The sequence below is a fragment of the Cannabis sativa genome, chromosome 7, assembly GCF_029168945.1.
Source record: "Cannabis sativa cultivar Pink pepper isolate KNU-18-1 chromosome 7, ASM2916894v1, whole genome shotgun sequence".
NCBI classification, from domain to species: Eukaryota; Viridiplantae; Streptophyta; class Magnoliopsida; order Rosales; family Cannabaceae; genus Cannabis; species Cannabis sativa.
The window spans coordinates 397,654-421,455 of record NC_083607.1 but is presented as its reverse complement, the minus strand read 5'-3'; the positions used below and the strand labels follow the sequence as shown (position 1 = coordinate 421,455).

The window sequence follows — 23,802 nt, the reverse complement described above, 5'->3', positions numbered from 1 at the left end:
TTTTGACATTAAACAAAATAGATTTTACCCTATTTTTTTTTTCTCCAAGTATTATAATCCATAATTATCAATTTACAAATATAATTGAATAAAATCTGTAATTTCTTCACATAATTAAATATCTAATAGACCAACCAAATGGCGGTTGGTAAGCTTGATCTTAAATTAAGAAAAAAATCAACAACAAATTTTTAATCAAGAGGTAATAGCCAAGTTATTTATTTATTTATTTAAATTGTCAATATCTCCACATAATTTTTTTCATTTTTTTTCCTTATTATTTAGTTCAATGAATTTATTGTTATTGAAAAAAAAAAAGAAAAAGAAAAACTAAGTTCTAAAACCAAACAAAAACATCATAGTTGTTTGTACTAAGTAGATTGGGCTACGTGACACAAAGGCCATGTTCTTAAACACGTGCCAACAACATTGAAAAATAAAAAAGTAAATATCTTTTCATCATTTTTTTTATTTTAAGAAAAAAATAATTATGTAATTTAATCCAAACAAAGATTCCCTTTGCCTTTTGCTCACATATATAATAGTGTGATAATTTAAAAGTACTCAAACTCAAATTATAAACAAAATTCCAAAAGGCATCAATAATATTTCTTTTTTATTTAATTTTAGAATATATTTTTTTTATTATTTATTTAAATTAATTGATAGTGAAGTGAAGTGGAGTCTTCATGTTTTGTTTTGTAGCACTTTTCACTACTTTGCCCATATGAGATTTGTCCTATGCCATGCCCCACACACCTATGTATATAATATATATATTAAATATTTATATTTATTAAATATATGAGTCTACATTTAATTGTTTATTACCAATTTGGCCTATAAAATATGGTACACATATCTTATATTAAATTAATCAAAGCAAATTTGAATTTTCACACACTTGTTGTTCAGATTTAGATTGTGTAGATTTTCTAAAAAATCTAAGTTATTTAATATTAATTAACAAAAAGAAATTTCAATAGTTACATCACAAATATAAAAGTTATATTAATTTTAACTAGTAAATTATTACTGAAGTGTTGTAATTAATTTAAAAGTTAAATAAAAACTAATAAATAACTTATAACTTGATATTTTTTTATATAAAATATTAATTAATATTCATTTTGCTTTTAAATTAAATTCAATTATAACTACTAATTAAATTTTGTTAAATATGTTAATTAAAATATTACTTTATTTTAAGTATATGGGTAGGTAACAATCTAATATAGCATGTTATAAAAAATATGGAAGATATAAAATTTATGTTAAATTTAGCATAAAAATGAGTTTGTACTACATTTGTCCTACTATTGTTAATTGTGTTCTAATACACGAGATGTAAAAAAAGAAAATAATAATTATAGGATAAATGCTATTTTAGATTCTGTATATTGTAAAAATTATTAATTTGACCATTTGGAATGTTAAATAACAAAACGAATCATATATTTTCTAAAATAGTACAAATAAAACTCTAAACTGATTTTTTTGTCAAAACAAAACTTAATATTAATCAGATCTATAGATATTATGAAAAAATTAGTTACATTTTCTGTATATGTTCGTGTTAGAAATTGTCTTCGTTATATTGAAAAAATTATTGAAAATTTAGCTCAAAGTTATATTTTTACTATTTTGAAAAATATAATGTTCATTTTTTCATTTAACAAAATATATTGTCCAATAAATAATTTGACACAATTTTTAGCATCTGCTAAATTTAATCTATATTTTAGAACACCATTAGAATAGTAATATTTCTTAGTCTACTAAAATATACCAATACATAATTTTTTTGACACTATTTTGTAATTATATTTTCATTTAAACAATCGTAAATTATTTAGTAGAATTGACTCAAATTATTAAATGATATAAAAATGAATATGTTTTTTTCTTTTTGGATCAATATAAAGATCAGTTAATTCTTTTGGTTACAACTCTCTAATGATACTCAAGAAACAAGAAGCTATTTGCAAACTTGGATCTAACCCCTAATGATACTATTGCCTGGATTGATTCTTACAATTCAGATTACAGTGCAGCCATGGCTATGAAGAACAGATATAGTGGAGTCCAGAATTTGCCGGCTTTACACAGGACACCAAAGGTGGTTCCACAAAATCAGTTCCTTTTTCAAACAGATGCAGCAATCAACCAGACTCAGAGTAAGATGGGTTTTGGAGCCGTGCTTCTTGATTGGCAAGGTAAAGAGGTTGCTGGTCTTTCAGCACCTGCGGCTGGGAATTTGCAGCCACTAATAGCTGAGGCTTTGTCTCTGCGTGCTAGCTTAGAGTGGTGTATCAATATACAAATGCCATTAGCTGTGATAGAGACGGATTCAAAGTTGCTAGTTGACAAAGTCCTTAGCACGAAAGCTGATTTTTCAGCACTTGCAGATGTTGTCGAAGATATCCGTTGTTCTTTATCTGCCTTCCCTGATGTCCACCTCAGGCATGTCAAGCGATCCCATAACTGCAGAGCGCACAACCTGGCGCAAAGGGCATTGGGGCAAGATGAAGAATGCTGTTGGAATGCTTTAGTTCCAGCTGTGTGTTAGCTTCTACTGGAGCTCTTTCGTCAAAAAAAAAAAAAAAAAAATAATATAAAAATGAATATGTTGAATCTTGAAGAATGGTAACTCTTTTTTCCTACCTAAGAAAAAGAAGAATAAGCCTTTATTTATATTCTTTTTGTTTCTTTAAATTTAAACAAAGAAAAGAAGTTCATCAGAAAAGGACCCACTCTTTTTTTAATTTTTGGTCATAATTATCCATAGTATTAATTTACAGAATACTAATAATAATAACTTTATGGAATAAATATGAATATTTGGTCATTCTTTTCAATATCTTAAATCATTGTCTTTCATAAAGTATTTAACTGCCTTTATGGAAAAGCAAAAGATACTAAACGCCGTCGTTTACTCGAAACTTGAATTTAATTAATTAAATAATTGTTAAAAAGTATTATTGATGCTTACTATTTTTATTAGTGTCATGTAGTTATTAGTATAATTAAATATCGAGATAGGAGAGTGCGTGTGTATTTGAGGTCTTGAGTTCGAGTTTCAAATTATGTATTGTAATATATAAACACTTAATTCAAAAAAATATCGAGTCTTATATAATTTAAAAAAATAATTTTTAAAAAATATTACTATATAATTATAGACCACTGTATATAAAATTATTAAATATTATTCCTAACAACAAATAATAATGCTCAATTAATTAATAGCATTAATCAAAAATGACAATTTACTTGTTATATTTATATAAAATTTTTGAAAAATGAATAAGAAAGGCTTTTCCCTATTTATTTATTTACTATAAATTTGTTACCAACCATTCTACAAAACAAAACAAAATAAATAAATGAAACTATGTACCAAATAACACATGAGTGCAGTGTACAACACGCGTCTCTGTGCGAGTGAGATAGAACAATGGACAAAGAACAAACATGAAAGTTTGTTTTTGTAGGTGAAAAGCTTGATAATAATGCCAAATAATGACTCATTAAATGATTTTGTGTCTATTTAGTTACATTATATGTTTATGAGATCTTTAAATGTTTTAAACACAAAGTTATTATATTATAAGTGACACTTTTTAATTATTATTATATTAAAGACAATTTTCGATAATTTTCGACAATTTTTTTTAATATAACCAATTTAAAGACAATTCCTAACACGAACAGATATAGAAAATGTAAACAGTTTTGTCATAACACAAAATTTATTTTGATAAAAAATCATTTCAGAATCCTATCCTATTTGTACTATTTTAGAAAATTTACAAATAAATTCAAGCCTATTAGTATATCGTACACAAACCTAAAATAAAAAGATAGTCTAAGAAAATATAAATTATTTTTTTTTATAAAAAAGTACATGTATATTTATATATGAAATGTTGAGTTTTTTTAGATTGAAATAGAAAATGTAAGAGTTGCTCTGACAAAAATAAAATAAATAAATAAATTATGTATATATATATTTAAGTTTTATTATTATTTTAATTTATTTATAATTAATAATTTCATATTTTTTTATTATTATTTATAAATTATAAAGTTTTTTAATATATTGTACCATACTTTTTAGATTTATTGGTTGTGCTTCTACACTAGTCTATTCGTATGTATTTACGTATCGTATCTTTCATGCTTCTCATGTTGTATAGTACCATTTTATAATATTGTGCAATATTGTGTTTAACCCCATATTTTTTTTTATTTGATCGTACTCATACTTTATAAACTCAGTACTAATTTCTTATTGCGTCAAAAAACTCCATCCGTATTTACATTACTTAAATAATAATAATAATAATAATAATAATAATAATAATAATAATAATAATAATAATAATAATAATAATAATAAGGGTAAATAGCGGCATAAGTACTTAAAGTTTTGAGTTTGTAACCGGCATAAACCTAATGATTTTTTTTAGTGGCATAAGTACCCAATGTTTGTAAAACTGTAATTTTTCTATATTTTCGTCAGTACAGACTTCGTTTTAAATTTATTAAAAAAATATTTGGAAGTAAATACTACATATTCTAGTCCAGACCGAATAATCTAGAATTTTGGTCTTATATATGTCCTGTTTAAGACAATAACTGTACTAATGAAACTGGAAGAAAATTACAGTTTTATAAACATACGCTAAAAAAAATCATTGGATTTATGGCTCTTACAAATTCAAAACTTTGGCTACTTATGCCATTATTTACCCTAATAATAATAATACAGTGGAACCTCTATTTAAGAATACTCTATTCAAGAATAATCTCTAATTTGTTATAAAAAAATCAAGTCACAATTTTGGCCAGTTATAAATAAGAATAACCTCTAAATTGTAATTAGTTATACATTTTTTAAGTCCCGTATTACCAAAGTATACCTATATATAAGAATATTTACATCTTAATAAAATATGTACATGTATTTTGTAAATATATTTATGTAAAATTAATAATTTTATTTTAAATTATAATACATGTATGAATATTATATTTATTCTAAAATATTTATATTATGATATAGTATTAATGATTATTTATTGTTATTAATGTTAAGTTGATATTTTTTGGTTTTTTAATTTTTTTTAGTGTAATTCTATTTAGTTATAACCTCTTAATTAGAATATAATTTATTTGGTTACAAGTGTATTATTGAATTGAGGTTCTACTGTAATAATAATAATAATAATAATAATAATAATAATAATAATAATAATAATAATAATAATAATAAAAACTTTTCACCATAATATTCGTTTTTTGTGGTAAGTTACGTTACGTTACGTTACGTGGCCCAATGTCTTAACCCACTACACGACCCACTTTTCACGTTACACACAACACAACACAACACAATCCTCTCTCTCTCATATAAATACACTTCTTCACTCTATTCAATGGTAACTGAAAATGGACATTAAACTTCAAATTTAACTATATTTAATAAACCCAAACAAAATCCACAACACTCTCTGTCTCCACTATGACACACTACGTGCCCCCCACGCGCCACCGCGTTGGCGGTGGAGGCCGAGACTCCTACGCGCCGCCACCGCCGCCGGTGCCGCCGTCAATGAGAGAAGTCTACAACATTATCCCTATCCACGACTTGCTACTCATGGACCACCCTTCCATGAGGTACCCCGAGGTACGCGCCGCCGCAGCTGCTCTGAAATCCACCGGAGGATTGCCTCTTCATCCTTACGCGGCTTACGATCCTAACCACGACCTCATGGACTGGCTTGGATTGTTCTTTGGGTTTCAAAAGGACAGCGTTCGGAACCAGAGAGAGCATCTGGTTCTTCACTTGGCTAACTCTCAAATGCGGTTGCAACCTCCGCCGGCTGTTCCTGATCAGCTTGAGCAATCTGTGTTGAGGAAGTACCGGAAGAAGTTGCTTCAGAATTATAGCTCTTGGTGTTCTTATGTTGGAAGGAAGTCTAACGTTTCGATCGGTAGTAGAGGTGGAAGTGGAGATTGTAGTCGTGAGTTGCTTTATGTGGCTCTTTATCTTCTTGTTTGGGGTGAAGCTGGGAATCTGAGGTTTGCTCCTGAATGTATTTGTTATATTTATCATCATATGGCTATGGAGCTTAATCGTGTTTTGAGTGGTAAACCTGATCCTAATACTGGTCAGTTATTTTTGCCTTCGTTTTCCGGTGATTGTGCTTTTTTGAAGAGTGTGATTATGCCGATTTATAAAACTATTAGTGATGAGGTTGAGAGTAGTAGAAATGGTAAAGCTCCTCATTCTGCTTGGAGAAATTATGATGATGTGAATGAGTATTTTTGGAGTCGGAGGTGTTTTAATAAGCTTAAATGGCCTATTGATTTGGGGAGTAATTTCTTCTCGACTACTCCGAAGAGTAGGAGAGTTGGGAAGACTGGGTTTGTTGAGCAAAGATCGTTTTGGAATTTGTTTAGGAGTTTTGATAGGTTGTGGATTTTGTTGATTTTGTTTTTTCAAGCTGCTGTGATTGTTGCTTGGGATGGTGAGACATTTCCATGGCAGGGTTTGGAGAAAAGAGATGTTCAGGTTGAGCTTCTTACTGTGTTTATTACTTGGGGTGCTTTGAGGTTACTTCAGTCTGTGCTTGATGCTGGGACTCAGTACAGTTTGGTTTCGAGGGAGACGAAGTGGCTCGGTTTGAGGATGGTTTTGAAAAGCTTGGTTGCTTTGGCATGGACTGTCGTGTTCTCTGTTTTATATGCTAGGATATGGAGTCAGAAGAATTCTGATAGGAGATGGTCTAATGGTGCTGATCAGAGGATCTTTACTTTTCTTGAAGCTGTTCTTGTTTTTCTTGCTCCTGAGTTGTTAGCATTGGTTCTTTTCATTGTTCCTTGGGTTAGGAATTTTGTGGAAGAGTTGAATTGGAGAGTTGTTTCTTGGTTGACATGGTGGTTCTATACACGAATTTTCGTCGGTAGGGGATTGAGAGAAGGGTTATTTGATAATATCAAGTATACTGTTTTCTGGGTTTTGGTTTTGGCTTCTAAATTCTCGTTTAGTTATTTCTTGCAAATCAAGCCTCTTATTTCTCCAACAAAGGCTCTTTTGAATCTTGATGGAAAGTACCGTTGGCATGAATTTTTCAGTAGCACTAATGAAATAGCTGTTGTGTTGTTATGGCTTCCTGTTATATTGATTTATATGATGGATTTGCAAATTTGGTATGCTATATTCTCTTCCATTTATGGTGCAGCAATTGGGTTGTTCTCACATTTGGGTGAGATTCGAAATATCGGGCAGCTTAGGCTCAGGTTTCAGTTCTTTGCTAGTGCTATGCAGTTCAATCTTATGCCTGAGGAGCAGCTGTTAACTTCTGACATGTCACTGTTGAAGAAGGCCCGTGATTCTATTCATAGATTGAAACTGAGATATGGACTTGGTCAGGCTTTCAAGAAGATCGAATCGAGTCAAGTTGAAACTACCAGGTTTGCTTTGATTTGGAATGAGATTGTTATAGCTTTCAGGGAAGAAGATCTCATCAGTGATTATGAACTCGAGCTTTTGGAACTTCCCCCGAATTGTTGGAACATTCGGGTTATTCGGTGGCCTTGTTTTCTTATTTGTAATGAATTGTTGCTTGCGCTTAGTCAGGCGACTGAGCTGGCTGATGAAACCGACTTGTCTCTTTGGTTGAAGATATGCAAGAGTGAGTATCGTCGGTGTGCTGTGATTGAAGCCTATGATACTGTCAAGCATTTTTTGTTTGTGATTGTTAAGTACGGCACAGAAGAGTATTTGATTGTTGAAAGGTTTTTCAACGAGATAGATAGTTGCATTCAGAGAGGAAAGTTCACAGTTGAGTACAAGATGTCTTTGCTTCAAAAAATTCATGGCAAGTTGATTTCGCTTATCGAGCTGTTGTTGAACCCAAAGAGAGATATAGAAAAAGCAGTGAATTTATTGCAGGCCTTGTATGAACTTTCAGTTCGCGAATTACCAAAGGCGAAGAAATCCATGGAGCAGTTAAGGCGAGAAGGATTGGCGAGTATCAATCCAGCTAATCAGACAGAGTTGTTATTTGAAAAGGCGGTTGTGTTTCCTCCCGGCGAGGATGCACTCTTCTATAGGCAACTCAGGCGCCTGCATACCATCTTAACTTCCAGAGATTACATACATAACGTCCCGAAGAACATTGAGGCTAGAAGGCGCATTGCTTTTTTCAGCAATTCTCTATTTATGAACATGCCTCGAGCTCCTATCGTTGAGAAAATGATGGCTTTCAGTGTTTTGACACCTTACTACGATGAAGATGTAATTTTTAAACTAGATGGGCTTCTGAAAGACAATGAAGATGGGATTTCCACACTGTTTTATCTGCAGAAGATTTATGAAGATGAGTGGACAAACTTTATGGAGAGAATGCGGAGAGAAGGATTGGAGCACGACGAGCAGATATGGGAAGAAAAGGGAAGGGATCTTCGGCTTTGGGCATCGTACAGAGGCCAGACCCTATCTCGAACTGTAAGGGGAATGATGTACTACTATAGAGCCCTTCAAATGCTTGCTTTTCTTGATAATGCGTCTGAGATGGACATAAGAGAAGGATCACAGCAAATTGCCTCTCACGGCTCAGCGAAAAGAAACCGAGGTTTTGAAGGTATGCAGCCAGTGAAGCAACCGACGTCGAGGAATCTTGGCAGAGCAGGTAGCGGTGTTGGTCTTTTGTTTAAAGGACATGAGTATGGGTGTGCTCTAATGAAATTTACATATGTGGTGGCGTGCCAACTGTACGGTCAACATAAAGCAAAGGGAGACCCCCGTGCGGAGGACATTCTATATTTGATGAAAAACAATGAGGCCCTTCGAATTGCCTATGTCGATGAGTTTAACTTTGGTAGAGAAGATGCTGAGTATTACTCTGTTCTTGTTAAGTATGATCAACAACTGGGAAGAGAGGTGGAGATTTATCGAATCAGGTTGCCCGGTCCATTGAAGCTCGGTGAAGGAAAACCCGAAAATCAGAACCACGCCATCATTTTCACAAGGGGTGATGCACTTCAAACCATTGACATGAACCAAGATAATTATTTTGAGGAGGCACTCAAGATGAGGAATTTGTTAGAGGAGTTTAAGGTCAGTTATGGTCTTAGGAAGCCAACCATATTGGGTGTCCGGGAGAACATTTTCACAGGTTCTGTGTCGTCACTTGCTTGGTTCATGTCTGCCCAAGAAACGAGTTTCGTGACTCTGGGTCAGCGTGTTTTGGCAAATCCTTTAAAGGTGAGAATGCACTATGGTCATCCGGATGTGTTCGATAGATTCTGGTTTTTGCCTCGGGGCGGGATCAGCAAAGCTTCGAAAGTAATCAACATCAGCGAGGATATATTCGCCGGCTTCAATTGCACCCTTCGGGGTGGGAATGTGACTCACCACGAGTATATTCAGGTGGGAAAAGGGAGAGATGTTGGACTGAACCAGATCTCCATGTTTGAAGCTAAGGTAGCCAGTGGCAATGGTGAGCAGGTCTTGAGCAGAGATGTGTATCGGTTGGGTCACAGATTGGATTTCTTTCGAATGCTATCATTTTATTACAGTACTGTTGGATACTATTTTAACACAATGATGGTGATACTTACTGTTTATACGTTTTTATGGGGGCGCCTTTATCTTGCTCTTAGCGGGGTTGAGGATGAAGCTAATAAGAACACCAGCAACAATGAAGCCCTCGGTGCAATCTTGAATCAGCAGTTTGTTATACAACTTGGTATCTTCACTGCCCTCCCTATGATAGTTGAGAACTCTCTTGAGCACGGCTTCCTCCCCGCAATTTGGGATTTCTTGACAATGCAGTTTCAGCTCGCCTCGTTGTTTTACACGTTTTCTATGGGAACTCGCACCCATTTCTTTGGCCGAACCATTCTTCACGGGGGTGCTAAGTACCGAGCAACTGGACGTGGATTCGTGGTGCAACACAAGAGCTTTGTTGAGAACTATCGACTCTATGCTCGAAGCCATTTTGTCAAGGCAATCGAACTCGGGGTTATTTTAACAGTGTATGCTTCTCACAGTCCCATGGCTGATAATACCTTTGTTTACATCATCATGTCGTTGTCCAGCTGGTTTCTTGTAGTGTCGTGGATAATGTCGCCTTTTGTGTTCAACCCTTCGGGTTTCGATTGGCTGAAAACTGTAGAAGACTTTGAGATTTTCATGAATTGGTTATGGTTTACTGGTGGGGTGTTTACAACTTCTGATCATAGCTGGGAAAGGTGGTGGTACGAAGAACAAGATCACCTCAAAACAACCGGTCTTTGGGGAAAGTTGTTGGAGATTCTTTTAGATCTCCGCTTCTTCTTCTTCCAATACGGTGTTGTGTACCAGTTGGGCATTTCCGGTGGAAACACGAGTATAGCGGTTTATTTACTGTCATGGATTTACATGGTAGTGGCCGTCGGGATTTACATGATCATTGCGTACGCTCGGGACAAATACGCTGTAAGAGACCACATGTACTACCGACTCGTTCAACTTCTTGTCATTTTGGTTTTAGTACTTGTGGTTGTTCTACTGCTGGAGTTCACTCCCTTCAAGTTCATCGATATTGTAACAAGTCTCTTGGCCTTTGTTCCCACAGGGTGGGGAATCATTTTAATAGCCCAAGTTCTTAGACCCTTTTTACAGTCTACAGTGGTTTGGGAGACGGTGGTATCGGTTGCTCGGATGTATGATTTGCTGTTTGGAGTTATTGTCATGATGCCAATGGCATTGCTCTCTTGGTTACCTGGATTTCAAGCAATGCAAACTAGGATCTTATTTAATGAAGCATTCAGTAGAGGACTTCAGATATCGCGTATTCTCACCGGCAAAAAAACCAACTGAGAAATTCCTAAAGGTACTCTACTCTCAAATGAGCAAAACTAGAATTTGGTTCTTTCGGTTTGCTTTCGGTTGGAAAATTTACAACTTAGTTTCAAACCAATGTTTCAGGGTACGAGATGGAATCGAAAACCAGCTTTAATTCCACTGACCAAAGAGAAGAGTTTGTATGTGTATACTCAGAGGTATATACTTCTTCTATATTGTACTTTTGTCTTTCCTTACCAAGCCTACAATCACTGCTTATTGTGTTCTAATATTTGGAATTTTCTAACTATATTTCAGGGCATGAAATGAGATGAGATGAGGAAGAGTGGCCTTAGATCGATTCGACTGACACAACAAGTAGTTTTGTTTCAAGTTTGTTTGTAATTTTGTTGAACAAAGTTAGATTTTGGTTTTTCAATTCCCATAGCCATGAATTGGGTAGTAATTAGGAGTAACATGATTGGTAGTAGTAGTGGTAGAGATCAGAGACTAGAGAGTATGTTTTGGTGTTTACTTAGCTATTTATTCTCTGGTTTTGTACATATCATCTCAGTTTCTTCAATTATTGTTATTATGTAATCATGTAAATTGTAATGTAAGGCAGCTTCATTGCAAAATTCATCAATTGGGAATTGGGAGTTCCCTCAAGTTTGCATCCTTCTTTTAATGTAGTTTTTTAGATTTTTTATTCATTTTAATTATTAAAATAATATCAATAATTCAAATTCAACAATGGTTATTTGTGTTAGATTTAGAAAAATTGTTCCAACTTCTGTTCTAGGTTCCTTATTATTTACTTTTTGGACAAAACCCTTTGTAATTATAAGAAATTAATGATCAAAATAGTATACAATTTAGACACAATTCTAGAGTTTTACACCAATAATAATTTAATAAAAACTATTTAAAATAGAAACAAGAAAACAACAAGATCTCTCTTTTGATGAAAATTGTGGTACATGCTCTTCTAAATATATATATCTATCTAAGAATTTGTTTAAATGTAACAAAGACAAAGAATCATAAATCATCATTGCCTATAACAACAGGTACTTTCTCATATACAGAAGAACTATTATTATGTCTAAATCTTTTGGGCAAAATGCAACGACCACCAAATTTCTGCTGCAAGAAAATGACAAGAGCTAACAACAGACCACCAAATGGGATGACAATGTTCCATGCAGTCGAATACAAATCCATTTTATGGCTTGCATAAATGTAAGACAAATCCAAATATGAAGCATAAGCATGAGCTCTGTAAAGATCGTACGCGTGAGGCATAAGACGAACCAGTGTTGTTCCTGTGTAAAACAATGGAGACAATGCCATTTCCCCCGAGTTTGAGAACACGTTGAAGAGTATCTGAGGGAGTAGGAAGCCGTCTAAGGCTAACCCAGCATAGGATTTAAGGTCTTCCCAAAGGGAATGTACATGTCGATCTCTATGTATTGGAGACACGACGTAGAATTTGTGCCTGTGTTGTGAAGAAATCCCATATGAGTTCTTGAAATGGTTGATAAGCCATGCTATGAATGCCCCACCAATGTAGATTGGTAATGTGATGTAGAGAACTTTGGTTTCGGTGTTCCACAAGGTTTTCTTGCTTTCGGTTTCTTGTCTTGAGGACCAAGTTAGTTGGAGTAGGCGTAGCTGTAGAAGGAAGGCTACCATGGTTACTATTCTGACGATTACTTCGTTTACTTCAAGCCATCCACCACTTCCTAGAAAGACATTCTGTTGGCTGCGTTTTGCAACGAACATGGCTTCAAAGTTTAACAGCAGAGGAATCATGTTTCCCATGGTGAGTAGAACGAGCATTACGATTGAAATGAATGGAACAACATTTGGGTGCGATTTTATATGAAAGAGCTGTAACCCCACAAGCACACAAGTGAGTGTATTCGATATGAGAACTAATGTTATCTCTAGATCCATTCTCCATATGGAGGCTGCAGCTTGGCCAGAGTAAAGTGAATTAGAAGACAATTCTAAACTTTCAAAGTAGAAAGGATCTGACTTTTTCCTTCTACTTTCAATACTTCCCTTGATGTTTTTGCCACTATTTGCTTTCAAAGGAGAAAACTGAACGAAAACTGTAAATTCACAATCTAATGTATGATTTGTAACTGCATTCTGAGTTTTTGATGCTAGATTTCGACACCCTCTCATGCATAGCACCCCAGTATCCCTATCATAAGTTCCTTCAGCAGATATTTCCATATTCGATGAAAAACCCTCACCACCGAGCTTGAAATCAGTTGGGAATGTCAAGCTCATCCTGTAGCTTATATTCATTAAGCTGCTTTGGCTACTTTTCGGAGTCTGCATAACCTGTTGTGAGTTAGTGGGAACTCTATAGAACTGGTTTGGTCTATACAGCTGATTCTCCACATAAAATGGTGTCGAATAACCCCAACCAACTTGCCCTTTCCTGTTTCGTATTGACATATCAAACCTCATATCAGACGAGTACTCAACCGGGTATGCCTTCCCCTTTCTTCCTTTAACCATATTCTTTTTCCCACAAGTTCTTCCAAATGTCTCACTATCAATCTCATTACTATACTTATATTGGTAACCCAAAACACCCAACAAATCTTCATCAAAACTCCTAAACTTGATCTTCTTCGCTATACTTGTAGTGTTCCAAATTTCTCCAACAACACTACTCCTATTTCGCAAAGAAAAGCTAGCCGGAAACCTCAAGTTAAACCCGACTGTACAATCCCCAACATAAGCATTAGCAAAAGACTCTGTGAAATTCATAACCCTACACCCAAAACCGCAGAATCTATTGTCTTTCGCATTCCATTCCCCTTCAGCAATGAAACTCGATTTGGGTGTGAAAGAAAACCTAGGACTATCAACAGTTGAGTTAGAAAAACTCAACAACATTTGCCATTTAGTCTCATTAGTAGAACACCTAGTCTTGTGATAAAACATATGAGTAGGTACAAATCCAAGACTCTTACCAAGAACATCACAATCATCACCATTACAATAAAATTTAAACCTTGGATCAATCGCATTAAGAACAAAACATTTATCTTGGTTTTCAAGAGACAAACTTTCCCCAATTCCTTCTTCGCACCCATTTTTCTCTTTCCCTACCAATTTGTATTCATAGCTCAAATCTTGTTCTTGATAAAAACCCATTAAAGAAATCTGTTCAAAACTTCCATCCAAACTCTCTAAACTCCCAATTATCAAACTATTATAGATATTGTTAGCATTAATTGGATAATCAAGTTTAAGAACAACACTAAGAGAGTTTAGATTACCACTAAAAGCAGCTGAGCCAGATCCAACCATACAAAGCTTCCGAGAAGATTCTGACCAATACCCACTAAGCGAAAACCTAAGCCGTCTTCGAATCGCAGATTTCGGTCCCCTAAATCGGACCAAACGCAACCCACGGCGGCGCGTGGAGTTCACCGAAGTGTCACGAAGATTCAAATTCGCCTGGAACTGGTAAACATCTCCGGTTAGGGTTTTGACTGAGTTAAAGGGATAAAAGTTTATAGATTGAGATTTATAGCCGGTGCTGCCGTAGTAATCGGAATCTGGGTTTTGGTTGAGGAATGGAGCGCCGCCTCTGAAGTAACCTAATCGGAATGGAGAAGGTGAGGAAGAGGAGATGGAGGGATCGAATCGGTGGGTGAGTGAAGGGTTTCGAGGGACGATGTGGGAGCAGTATTGATCGTATACGGATTCGAAATTGGGAAATGGAGTGGGTGTGAGTAGAGTGGCGGAGTCGATGGGTTTGAAATTGGTGCAGAAGAAGAAGAAGAGGAAAAGGAGTGAGATTTGGGTTGATTGAAAAACCCTTTGTTTGGATTTGGAAAAAAAAGAAGAGGAAGAAGAAGAAGGATCCTCCATTGTTGTACGGATAGGAAGCTTGGAAGTGACAGAGATATTTATAGTTAGTTAGTTATAACGACCGGTTTTGAACCGAACCCGGTTCTCTGACCCGTTTAAGATAAAAGAGTTATTTATTATTTATTTTTTTTTTCAAAATTGAATAATAATAATAATAATTATTATTTTTAATGAAAAATAGGATTATAATGAAAAGGATTAATATTATTTTTTTAAAAAAAATGATTAATACTATTTTGTAGACGGTATTTTATAAGTTATTTAAAATAGTGCATTGAGTTCAATTTTCGATAATTTTTTTTAATATAATAAGCTTGAAGACAATTTCTAACACTAATAGATACATCTAATTTTGTCATAATAAATCTAGATTGAGTTATTATTAACTTTTATTTTGACAAAAAATTAATTCAAGTACTATTTCGTACTATTTTTTAAATACTTCTAATTTGTCATTTAAAAAAACAAATGGTTTAATCAGTAACTTTTACAAAACACAAGATTCAAAATAGTATTTATCTTAATATAAATTAGAGAGCATTTATAAATATATAAAACTTAATGGAAATTCTATAATGCACCCCTTAAAATAGATATATTGATGCACCCCTATCTGTTTTAGCATCCGAAATAATTTTTTAGTCAAATTTTTTCTCATGGTCATGTACGTTACAGTTATTTAAGACATCCAGCAAAATTTTAAGAAATTCGAAAAAGTTTAACACGCCGAAAACTATGTTCAAATAGTGTGTTGCACCCGTGACTATTTTATTTTATACGCGTGTAAAATAGACTATTTGAACATTGTTTTCTACATTGTAAATTATTCTGAATTTTTTAAAATTTTGTAGGATATCTTAAATAGCTATAACGTATATGAATATGAAAAAAAATTAGACTAAAAAATTCTTCCGGATGCCGAAACAAGTTAAGGGTGCATCAGTACATCCCTTTTAAGGGGTGCATTGTAGAATCACCCAAGGTCCCAAACTTAATTTGCATCTCATTTCTTAGTTTTTCTTTTTATATTTATTATATTAATTTCGATTATATATTTATTGTATTATATTTCTTTTTTGCCAAAAATAGTAAATCGTTTTTATTTAGAAAGAATCTTACAAAAGAAAAACTATTTTTCTTTCTTTTTCTGATTATTATGCCATATATATGACATAATCTTTTGCAAGATATCCTCTTTTAAATTTTAATACGTACTTAGTAAAGAATAATAAAATAAAATTCTTTTGGAAAATGATATTAAAGGAAAGGATATATATTCTCACCAATTAGTCTAATTCATTTATCACTCAAATTACATCCTAAAATATACAATATTTCACGAGTCAACTTCTAGTTTTCTTAAAGCAATATTATTTTGCTTCTTATCAAAAATTTCATAATAAAATGTGTATTTAAAGATAAAATGAACCAAAATTAAAGGTAGATTAATATTTCCATATCATTTTGGCACTAAAATAGGTGATAGATATATATTTTTGAAGAAATAAATTAACAACAAAATCACACAAATCAAATCCAACTTATTTCACAACACCAATATTCATATATTACAACAATTTAAGACCTTGAGAAAGGAGAAAGATTACACCTTTAATATATTACATAACACTTTATTATGAGTGAATCAATCACCACATTCTCAATCAAAAACATACCATAAGATCTTCCAAAAGCATTATCTTCTTGCTTTTGTTTCTTTTTTTTTGTTGGATGGATTTCAATTCAATCAGCACACTAACTATAACTATTATACAAATTATACAAAAGTACAGAAAGATTTGGTTACCAACATCTACTTCTGTCACTTGAAACATTTGCAGCTTCTTCTGCTCATTTTTCGGGTTGTAATGTAACTTGGCTGCAATCAATTCCCTTAATGGAAAAGGCCTCAACCAGCTTTGGGAAGATTTTCGAAAGCATAATTTTAAACCCCGTCGAGCTTCCCTTTGGAGGGTTGCCTTCGGTTTCACCACAACCCACCGGAGCTCCTTCCATATAGGCCTTACACGCCATTAGAATATGATGAGAGCGTTTGCTGAAGTGTTCATCCACAAGTGCCTCAAAATGCTGCAGAGAAAGAAATATGTTCATTTGGATCAATATAGATTTAGATTTAAAAAAAAAAAAAGAAAAAGGCTAACTTTTTCTGCAAAATTAGCAAGCTCTTGGTCATGTTTTATAGTTTTCGTTTTCATAAAAATGCAAACTTTATACTAGAATAGTTCAAGAAAAACGAACTTAATATAGTTTTAGATTTAAAAAGCAGAAAAAAGGCTAGCTTTTTCTGCAAAATTAGTAAGCTCTTGCTCATGTTTATTGTTTTCTTTTTCAGAACAATGCAAATTTTATACTAGAATATCTCAAAAAAAACAGTTTTTAGATTTAAAAAACCGAAAAAAGGCTAACTTTTACTGCAAAATTAGTAGCTCTTGGTCATGTTTATGGTTTTCAATTTCAAAAACAATGCAAACTTTATCCTAGAATAGTTCAAGAAAAACAAACTTAATATAGCATTCTGATCACACATATTGTAAGATTAGACAGGGAGCCTAATTTCAAATTATTCGTTCGTTGTGATGGATTTAGCATTGTACCTTAGGTGGCCTACGTAGTAGGTACAACATGGATCTGCAGGTCCCGAGGAATGCATTCTCGTTGTAGCTTACTGAGTTTTTCTCCCCTTCGGCTTTTCCTATCTGCTGATCGTAGCCAGCTTCGTTGAAGTAAGGCTTTTCGTTAAGCACAAGAGCCTGAAGTGAGAGAAGCACTTGAAGAATAGTTGATGTCTCTGACCACACTTCAGTGTTTGAGCCTGTCCATGTGTTGAGAAGACTGAGACAGACTTTTCCGGACTCATATAAGTTGGGGTTAAGACGGAGACCACCAGAATTATAGTGTACCATCTGTAAGAAGTTTACAAATCATTACAAATTAAGATAAAGCATACTTCTTTATTGACTTTCTACACTTAGTAGCTACCGAGTCTTAACCCCATGATAGAGTTTTGGTAATTGAGTAAATGCAGAAGAAACTTACTGGTGGAACATTGGGATATTCAGGTGGTAGATAAATGTCAAAGAAGAAAAGACCATCATGGTATGGAGTTCCAGCTGCACCGATTATGGCTGCTCGGATTATATCCATCCTTTCCTCGAAGATTCGAACATAGATTGTTTCTGTTATGGTCACAACAAACACATTTTATCACTAATTTTTGATGTCATGAAAATCATTAAGTGATGATCAAATGAATAAGATTTTAGAACTAACCAGGGAGATTTTTCTCTAGTATGCTCCATTCTTGATGAACCTTCTTTAACCAACTTCTTTTGGCCTATAAGGAACAAAAATGCAAAGCAAAGGAAGTTAAAAAAAGGATTTTGTTGACAATATCAAAGTTCACAACTTTATTATCTCTTAACATTCTTTTCTAACCTGTGACAATGTGAACCCTACACTGGTGTCAAGAAAATGGTGGTCGGAACAATCTGCAACCATATCAAACTGACTAAACTTATCTAGATTATCATTTTTGGTCACATGGGGTAGATCTTTATCCTCTTGAATCTGTTTATCTGCCTTATTTACATGTCTGTTTCCAAATATACCCAACTCGGTTACTAGTTCTGATTCAGAACAAAGATCATTCCCTTCCATTACTTCTTTTGCATTAGACATCTTAGATTCACTTTGAACTTCGGGGACTTGAACTAATGGTGTTGAATCTGGATCCAAGTTCGAGTCAAAGGTTCCAAGTAGACTTGCAGCTATGTTTGTGAAAAAACCAATGGCGGCTTGTGGAAGGGAAAAGGAAGCAGTCTCCCATAGGTGTTTCTTGCAGCCAACATCCACCGCAGTTGAAATAACTGAATCCTGAACATAACAATCTCATGAATTTTCGTTGAAAAATGCAAAGTCATAAACTTTTAGAGCAAGTTAGAGATTTTTACCATTTTTTTGTCTCTTGAACATTGTTTGTCATGTTCGATCATATCTTCGCTCAAGTCCTCAACTTCTTCATCCACAGAGATTGAAGCTGCACCATCATGTTTATCCACCCGAACAAGTTCATAAGGCGCAACCTGTAAGGATGACAAGATAGTTAGCATTGGCTCTTATCTTATAACCAATTGCATCAAAGTTTGTATAAACAATTAAGGGATCCATAAATTGTGTACCTTGCTTGTAATGCCATTAGCCCATTTCACCTCCACACCACCATCTTCGAACCCCGTCACATTGCCAATGCAGGACAGATAGCATGTATCAGAAAACTTGTTATTATCATAGTCTGCAGTACCCTCTTCACTCTTGGAAAACTCGGTGTTTAGATGGTCTTTATTATCAGCTTCATCATCGAATTGATTCTGCACCAACCTGAACACTAGATCACCGAAACAGTAGCAGTATTCAGGGTGCTCAATCAATTCATATGCGCTTACAGTTTCAACTGTCTGCTCATCATCCAAATTACTCGGTTCATGAGTGGCAAGAGTTCTCCATTGTACCTTCACAGTTTGTTCCTTTGCATCCACACTCAAAACAACACCCCATTTTTGGCTGTTAAGTGTTTGAGGATCATCACATGTGGCTTTTTCTTGTATGAACTGTTGAGGGAAAAATTCATAAGAATTTACAACACTCGCGGGAAGCAACATTGGCGAGTCTAGTCCTAAAGAGATACTCCCATCTTGCCACACAACATCAATTTTGGTCTTTGTCTTGACAATTACAGATATTTCCTCAATGTTTGAGCTAGAATTTCTTCCGAGTCCTCTTTCGAATGTCTTTTGAGTGTTGATGTGTTTTTGTGTAGTAGATGATGCAGGACCCGAAATTGGAAGTATACACCAATCACCAAGTTGCCAATTTTCATGGGAAAAGCATGACAGCAATGTCAATTTCTTGGAGTTCAACACACGTGGTGGAGAAGGAAGATCTGGATTATTAGGCGTGAGAAGAGAGGCGAGCCAATCAACATACACCAAACCAGCTTCAACACCACAAACAGTTCCTTCATCTTGATGTGCCCTCCAAGTACCACATAGCCATCTAGCCGAGTTGGAACCATTTGAGAGCTTAACCTTGACTCTTTGTCCTGGATAGTACGGGTATTGAGCATCTTCGAGTATGTTTGGAGACATCGGTAGTAGCTTGTCATGATCCGTGGTATTCACTTCAAATTTTGTTCCATCATCAAGGACAACAGTTACATGATCAATGACTCTAGCAACTTTACCAAGCCATGGTCCACAAACAACGAAATCTCCAACCGAAAAGGATCTGATTTTCGAGAGATTTTTGGAGTTGACATTTTTCACTATTTTTCCTTGAACATTCTCCAAATCCACAAGCATATCAATGCCAACTACTCTTCCCATCTGACCCGAGGGATCAGTCGCTGAAAGAACCATGTCCCCATGCATAAATCCTCTTTCAAATGAGAGAAAATCATCAATTTTTTCAATGCTTTGTTCCAAACTTGAGAAAATGCTTTGAGCTTGTCCACCATACAAAAAATCGATTTCTTCTTGATCTTCCATACCGCTATCACTTGAACTTTCCCAGTCAGAGTCGCTTGTGTATAGATCCATCGCTCAAGTCTGTTATATACAAGTATAGATCAGTTATAACATAGAGGAGTGATTATGAATATGTGATTAACTAACAAAGAAAAACAGTTATAACATAGAGAAGTGGCAGCATGGTACCTTGTTTAGCAATGTGGACAATCCAACTTCTTTAAGGATGAGCAGTTTTAGTAGAATCGATAGGGAAAAACTAGAACAATTCTTTGTGATAAACACTTGAATTTCCCAGTTGATAAGTGACACAAATTAATGTGCCTGTATCTCCAAAACAGGAGATGTAATGCCAAAGGAGATTTGCCCAACAAGGACGATGGAAGCCAACCGAGGACTTCCTAATAATGCCAAAGGAGATTTGCCCAAAGGAAATCTTGATTTGAAGTTTCCAACTGCAGATACCAAATGATAATGCAACTGCAGAATGAGATAAGTCCCAAAGGAATGAGTGAACTTAACCGCTCGATATCAAGGAGATTTTTCCAAACGATAAAGGGATGTGTCACTCAAACAAAAGGGATAAATAAAGTAAGTAACTTTGCCAAAGGAGATTTGCCCAAAAGAGCTGAATCCAGAAGTAACAACAATATTTAGACCGAAATCTAATGCCAAAGGAGATTTGCCCCAAAAAAGAAACCAAAGATTCTTTCTTGGTTCATTCACTGCCAAGAGGAGATTTGCCCTGTATAAGGAACTTAACCAATCAAAAACTACTCAGAAGTTAGACAGATATGTATGTATGAAGGAGTTCAAACAATGCTTTTCGAACTATCAAGGATCATGAGTCTTGTCTCAACAACCAACTGACATTGCCAAAGTTCAAATCAAAAGAGTTCTATGAATGCTTTAATTTCTCTGAAAAAACAACAATTGGCTGCTGTTTCCCTGATGGTTCTAAAAGTCATATGTAACAACACTAAACCCCTTTCAAACTCAAAATATCAACTCAGATTTTCCACCAGTCTAACACTCTTGAGAGCCTGCATATCAATATTAAACAAAAATATAAATATCAACATGAAAAGATGAGAGTGTCTATAGTTTTTCCTTTATAAGCAATTGAAGAGAAGATATTTAGAAAAATCAAGAACAAATACTAACACAAGGAAAGTTAAGAGATCATAAACAGTTTTAAATTAAGTATGCAGAGTGAAAATAAGGATCTTGGGAATGTTCTAGGAACTGTTCTAGAAATGATTTTTAATCCATGGAAGCACTAAAGCACATTCAACTTAGTATTGTATTATGAATTATCATTCACATAAGGGATTATATTATAATTTCTCCAGCTAATCATTTTATATCATAATTCACATAATATTTTCATATTCTTATTATATTAGTTACTAAAAAAGCTCCAACCTTGATATTTTCTACCCCCAAATGTTTTTGTATTCAAATGCAAACCCAATAAAGATTACATTTTTTTCACAACCAATCTCCAAAACTATTTCATTCAAACATATAAAAATCCAAACTTTTTACTTCTCTAATCTTATTTCAATATTACAAAAACATCAATACAAAACCTTTAATTACACACCCAATTGATATTCATGTAAAAAACATAAACAAAAACAACATATTAATAATCAAAAATACCTCTTGGGTTGCTCAGAAAATCTGTTGAAGAACTTGATTTGATGAAAGGAGATGAACCCAGAACACAAAAAAGAAAGCTTTTTTCTCTTGAAAGCTTCTTCACATTCACTCAAAAGTCAAAACCCAACTTTTATCCCAGCTAAGAAAAGAGCTCCAAAGCTTGAAACAATGAAAAAATTGGGAATTCAGAGAGGCCCAGTTCCTCCCTGAATCCTGGTCCTCATGCCACTACCATAACTGGAAACCATTGCACAATGAAGAAAAACTCTCACAAACACAAAACACAAACACACAAAGCTCTCTCTTTCTCTCTCTCTCTCTCTCTCTCTCTCTCTCTGTGTGTAAAGATTGAATTTTTATTCTCAAAGAAGAGAGATTGGGAGCTGGTTGAGTGGGATTGGTGCTAATCACACCCAATTAGATATAATAGGAAGAACTGTTGAATCCATACAAAGAATATACCAACAGTATCAAACATATATCGTTGTACAACTAAATAGTTTAATACAAATTTGCAATAATACCCTTCTTCTTCTTTTTATTTATTTTTAGATTTAAATATTCAAAAGTTAATAAAGAATAATACTACCCCATAAATAAAAATCAAATATTTTTGATGAAAAATTAAGAGATTACTATTTAGACTCTATATTCTGAAAAAATTATTGATTAGACTCTCCGTTTTATTAAATGAGAATTCAAACTATGTGTGTTTTAAAATGGTATAAAATAGACACTGAATTTAATTTTTATCAAATTAAAATTTTTTAATGATCTAATCTGAAAGTATTAAGACAAGAATGATTATATTTTTTTTTCAACCGTTCGTGCTAGAAATTAGTTTCAAGTTGGTTATATTAAAAAAAATTAATAAAAATTGAATTCATGATCTATTTTGTAATATTTTAGAAAATACAGAGTCTTTATTGTTATTTAATGAAATAGAATGACTTATTTATAACTTTTATAAAATACAGAATTTAAAATTGTATTTACCTAAAAATTAATAATGGAACAAAATAATAGTAAGCAAAGTGGAAAATCTAATGAGGAAGTTCTTAATGGAGGAAAAAATTAATTTAATTTATAAGTAATATGCTTACTTTAAAGAAAGCAAACCACCAATCCATCTCTTAAATTTCTTTTGGTGTCAAATTTTAGACCCCAAAACACCATTACCACTATATTTTTATAATTAAAAACTTTAAGTATTAAAAAAAAAATTATAAAGAAAAATTGTACATAGAGCATAGAGAAGAATTACCTAAAATTGAAGCAATCTCAAAGATCACTTTAAAACTTTTTATTTGATTTTTTCTATTTATCAAAATATGTGTTTGATTATGACTTTTTGGGCATCTTTGTATATATATTTATAGTTAGCATAAGGAATATTCTTTAAGCTCCATTTAAACACACTCATCAATAAGAAACAATGCAAATTAGTGTTGTGTTTGTTTATTTAGAGAAACAAAAAAGGAATATTTATTTTTCATTGATAATATTTTTATGTCCAAAAGGCTAAAATGGTTCTTTTTGGAGAGAAAAATAAAATTAAAACAATGGAATATATATAGCACTAAAACATATAATAGCAAAAAGAAATAGTAAGAAAGAAAATGACTTGTTCCTAACAACATAATATAACATTATGAAAATTAAAGGGTTTATAATAATAATAATAATAATTTTAATTAATAATTAATATTATTATATGTACTTTTCTCTAGCTATGAATAATTTTGAACTGATATTTTCATCCAATAAATTCAAGTGAACCCCTGGTGATGACAAGGGGTCATAATTTTGCATTGCATGCATATACATTTATTGGCTTCTCTTTTTTAATTT

At 33.6% G+C, this 23,802-nt stretch overlaps 4 protein-coding genes and 1 non-coding gene across 5 annotated transcripts in view; 3 read left to right on the top strand and 2 right to left on the bottom strand.

Moving 5' to 3' along the window:
* Positions 1 to 23,802, top strand: part of LOC115697878 (protein LOL2) — a 54,936-nt gene that overhangs the window by 5,928 nt on the left and 25,206 nt on the right. The window lies entirely within an intron of this gene.
* On the top strand, positions 5,383 to 11,509 carry LOC115697876 (callose synthase 11). Its single transcript, XM_030625041.2, has 3 exons — positions 5,383 to 10,889; positions 10,985 to 11,058; positions 11,159 to 11,509. Exon 1 carries the CDS (start codon positions 5,528 to 5,530, stop codon positions 10,874 to 10,876), a length of 5,349 nt encoding a protein of 1,782 aa, XP_030480901.2. The 5' UTR covers positions 5,383 to 5,527; the 3' UTR covers positions 10,877 to 10,889; positions 10,985 to 11,058; positions 11,159 to 11,509.
* On the top strand, positions 8,517 to 8,597 carry LOC115698446 (small nucleolar RNA J33). Its single transcript, XR_004008192.1, has one exon. It is a non-coding gene; the product is annotated as a small nucleolar RNA J33 (small nucleolar RNA).
* Positions 11,774 to 14,799, bottom strand: LOC115697663 (uncharacterized). Its single transcript, XM_030624753.2, has one exon. It carries the CDS (start codon positions 14,741 to 14,743, stop codon positions 11,882 to 11,884), a length of 2,862 nt encoding a protein of 953 aa, XP_030480613.2. The 5' UTR covers positions 14,744 to 14,799; the 3' UTR covers positions 11,774 to 11,881.
* On the bottom strand, positions 16,265 to 22,449 carry LOC115698240 (probable ubiquitin-conjugating enzyme E2 24). Its single transcript, XM_030625441.2, has 9 exons — positions 21,952 to 22,449; positions 20,476 to 21,329; positions 18,943 to 20,367; positions 18,715 to 18,846; positions 18,200 to 18,637; positions 18,035 to 18,098; positions 17,801 to 17,940; positions 17,359 to 17,667; positions 16,265 to 16,831 (listed from the first exon to the last, which is right to left on the bottom strand). Exons 3-9 carry the CDS (start codon positions 20,356 to 20,358, stop codon positions 16,595 to 16,597), a joined length of 2,736 nt encoding a protein of 911 aa, XP_030481301.2. The 5' UTR covers positions 20,359 to 20,367; positions 20,476 to 21,329; positions 21,952 to 22,449; the 3' UTR covers positions 16,265 to 16,594.

Excerpts from the sequence above, each read along its gene's own strand:
- LOC115697663 (XM_030624753.2), bottom strand. The coding sequence starts at position 14,743 with ATGGAGGATCCTTCTTCTTCTTCCTCTTCTTTTTTTTCCAAATCCAAA.
- LOC115698240 (XM_030625441.2), bottom strand. The coding sequence starts at position 20,358 with ATGGATCTATACACAAGCGACTCTGACTGGGAAAGTTCAAGTGATAGC. Across the intron at positions 18,847-18,942 it reads CTAATGGCATTACAAGCAAG|GTTGCGCCTTATGAACTTGT; the intron begins GTACACAATTTA and ends TCATCCTTACAG. Across the intron at positions 18,099-18,199 it reads TAGGGTTCACATTGTCACAG|GCCAAAAGAAGTTGGTTAAA; the intron begins GTTAGAAAAGAA and ends TGTTCCTTATAG.
- LOC115697876 (XM_030625041.2), top strand. The coding sequence starts at position 5,528 with ATGACACACTACGTGCCCCCCACGCGCCACCGCGTTGGCGGTGGAGGC.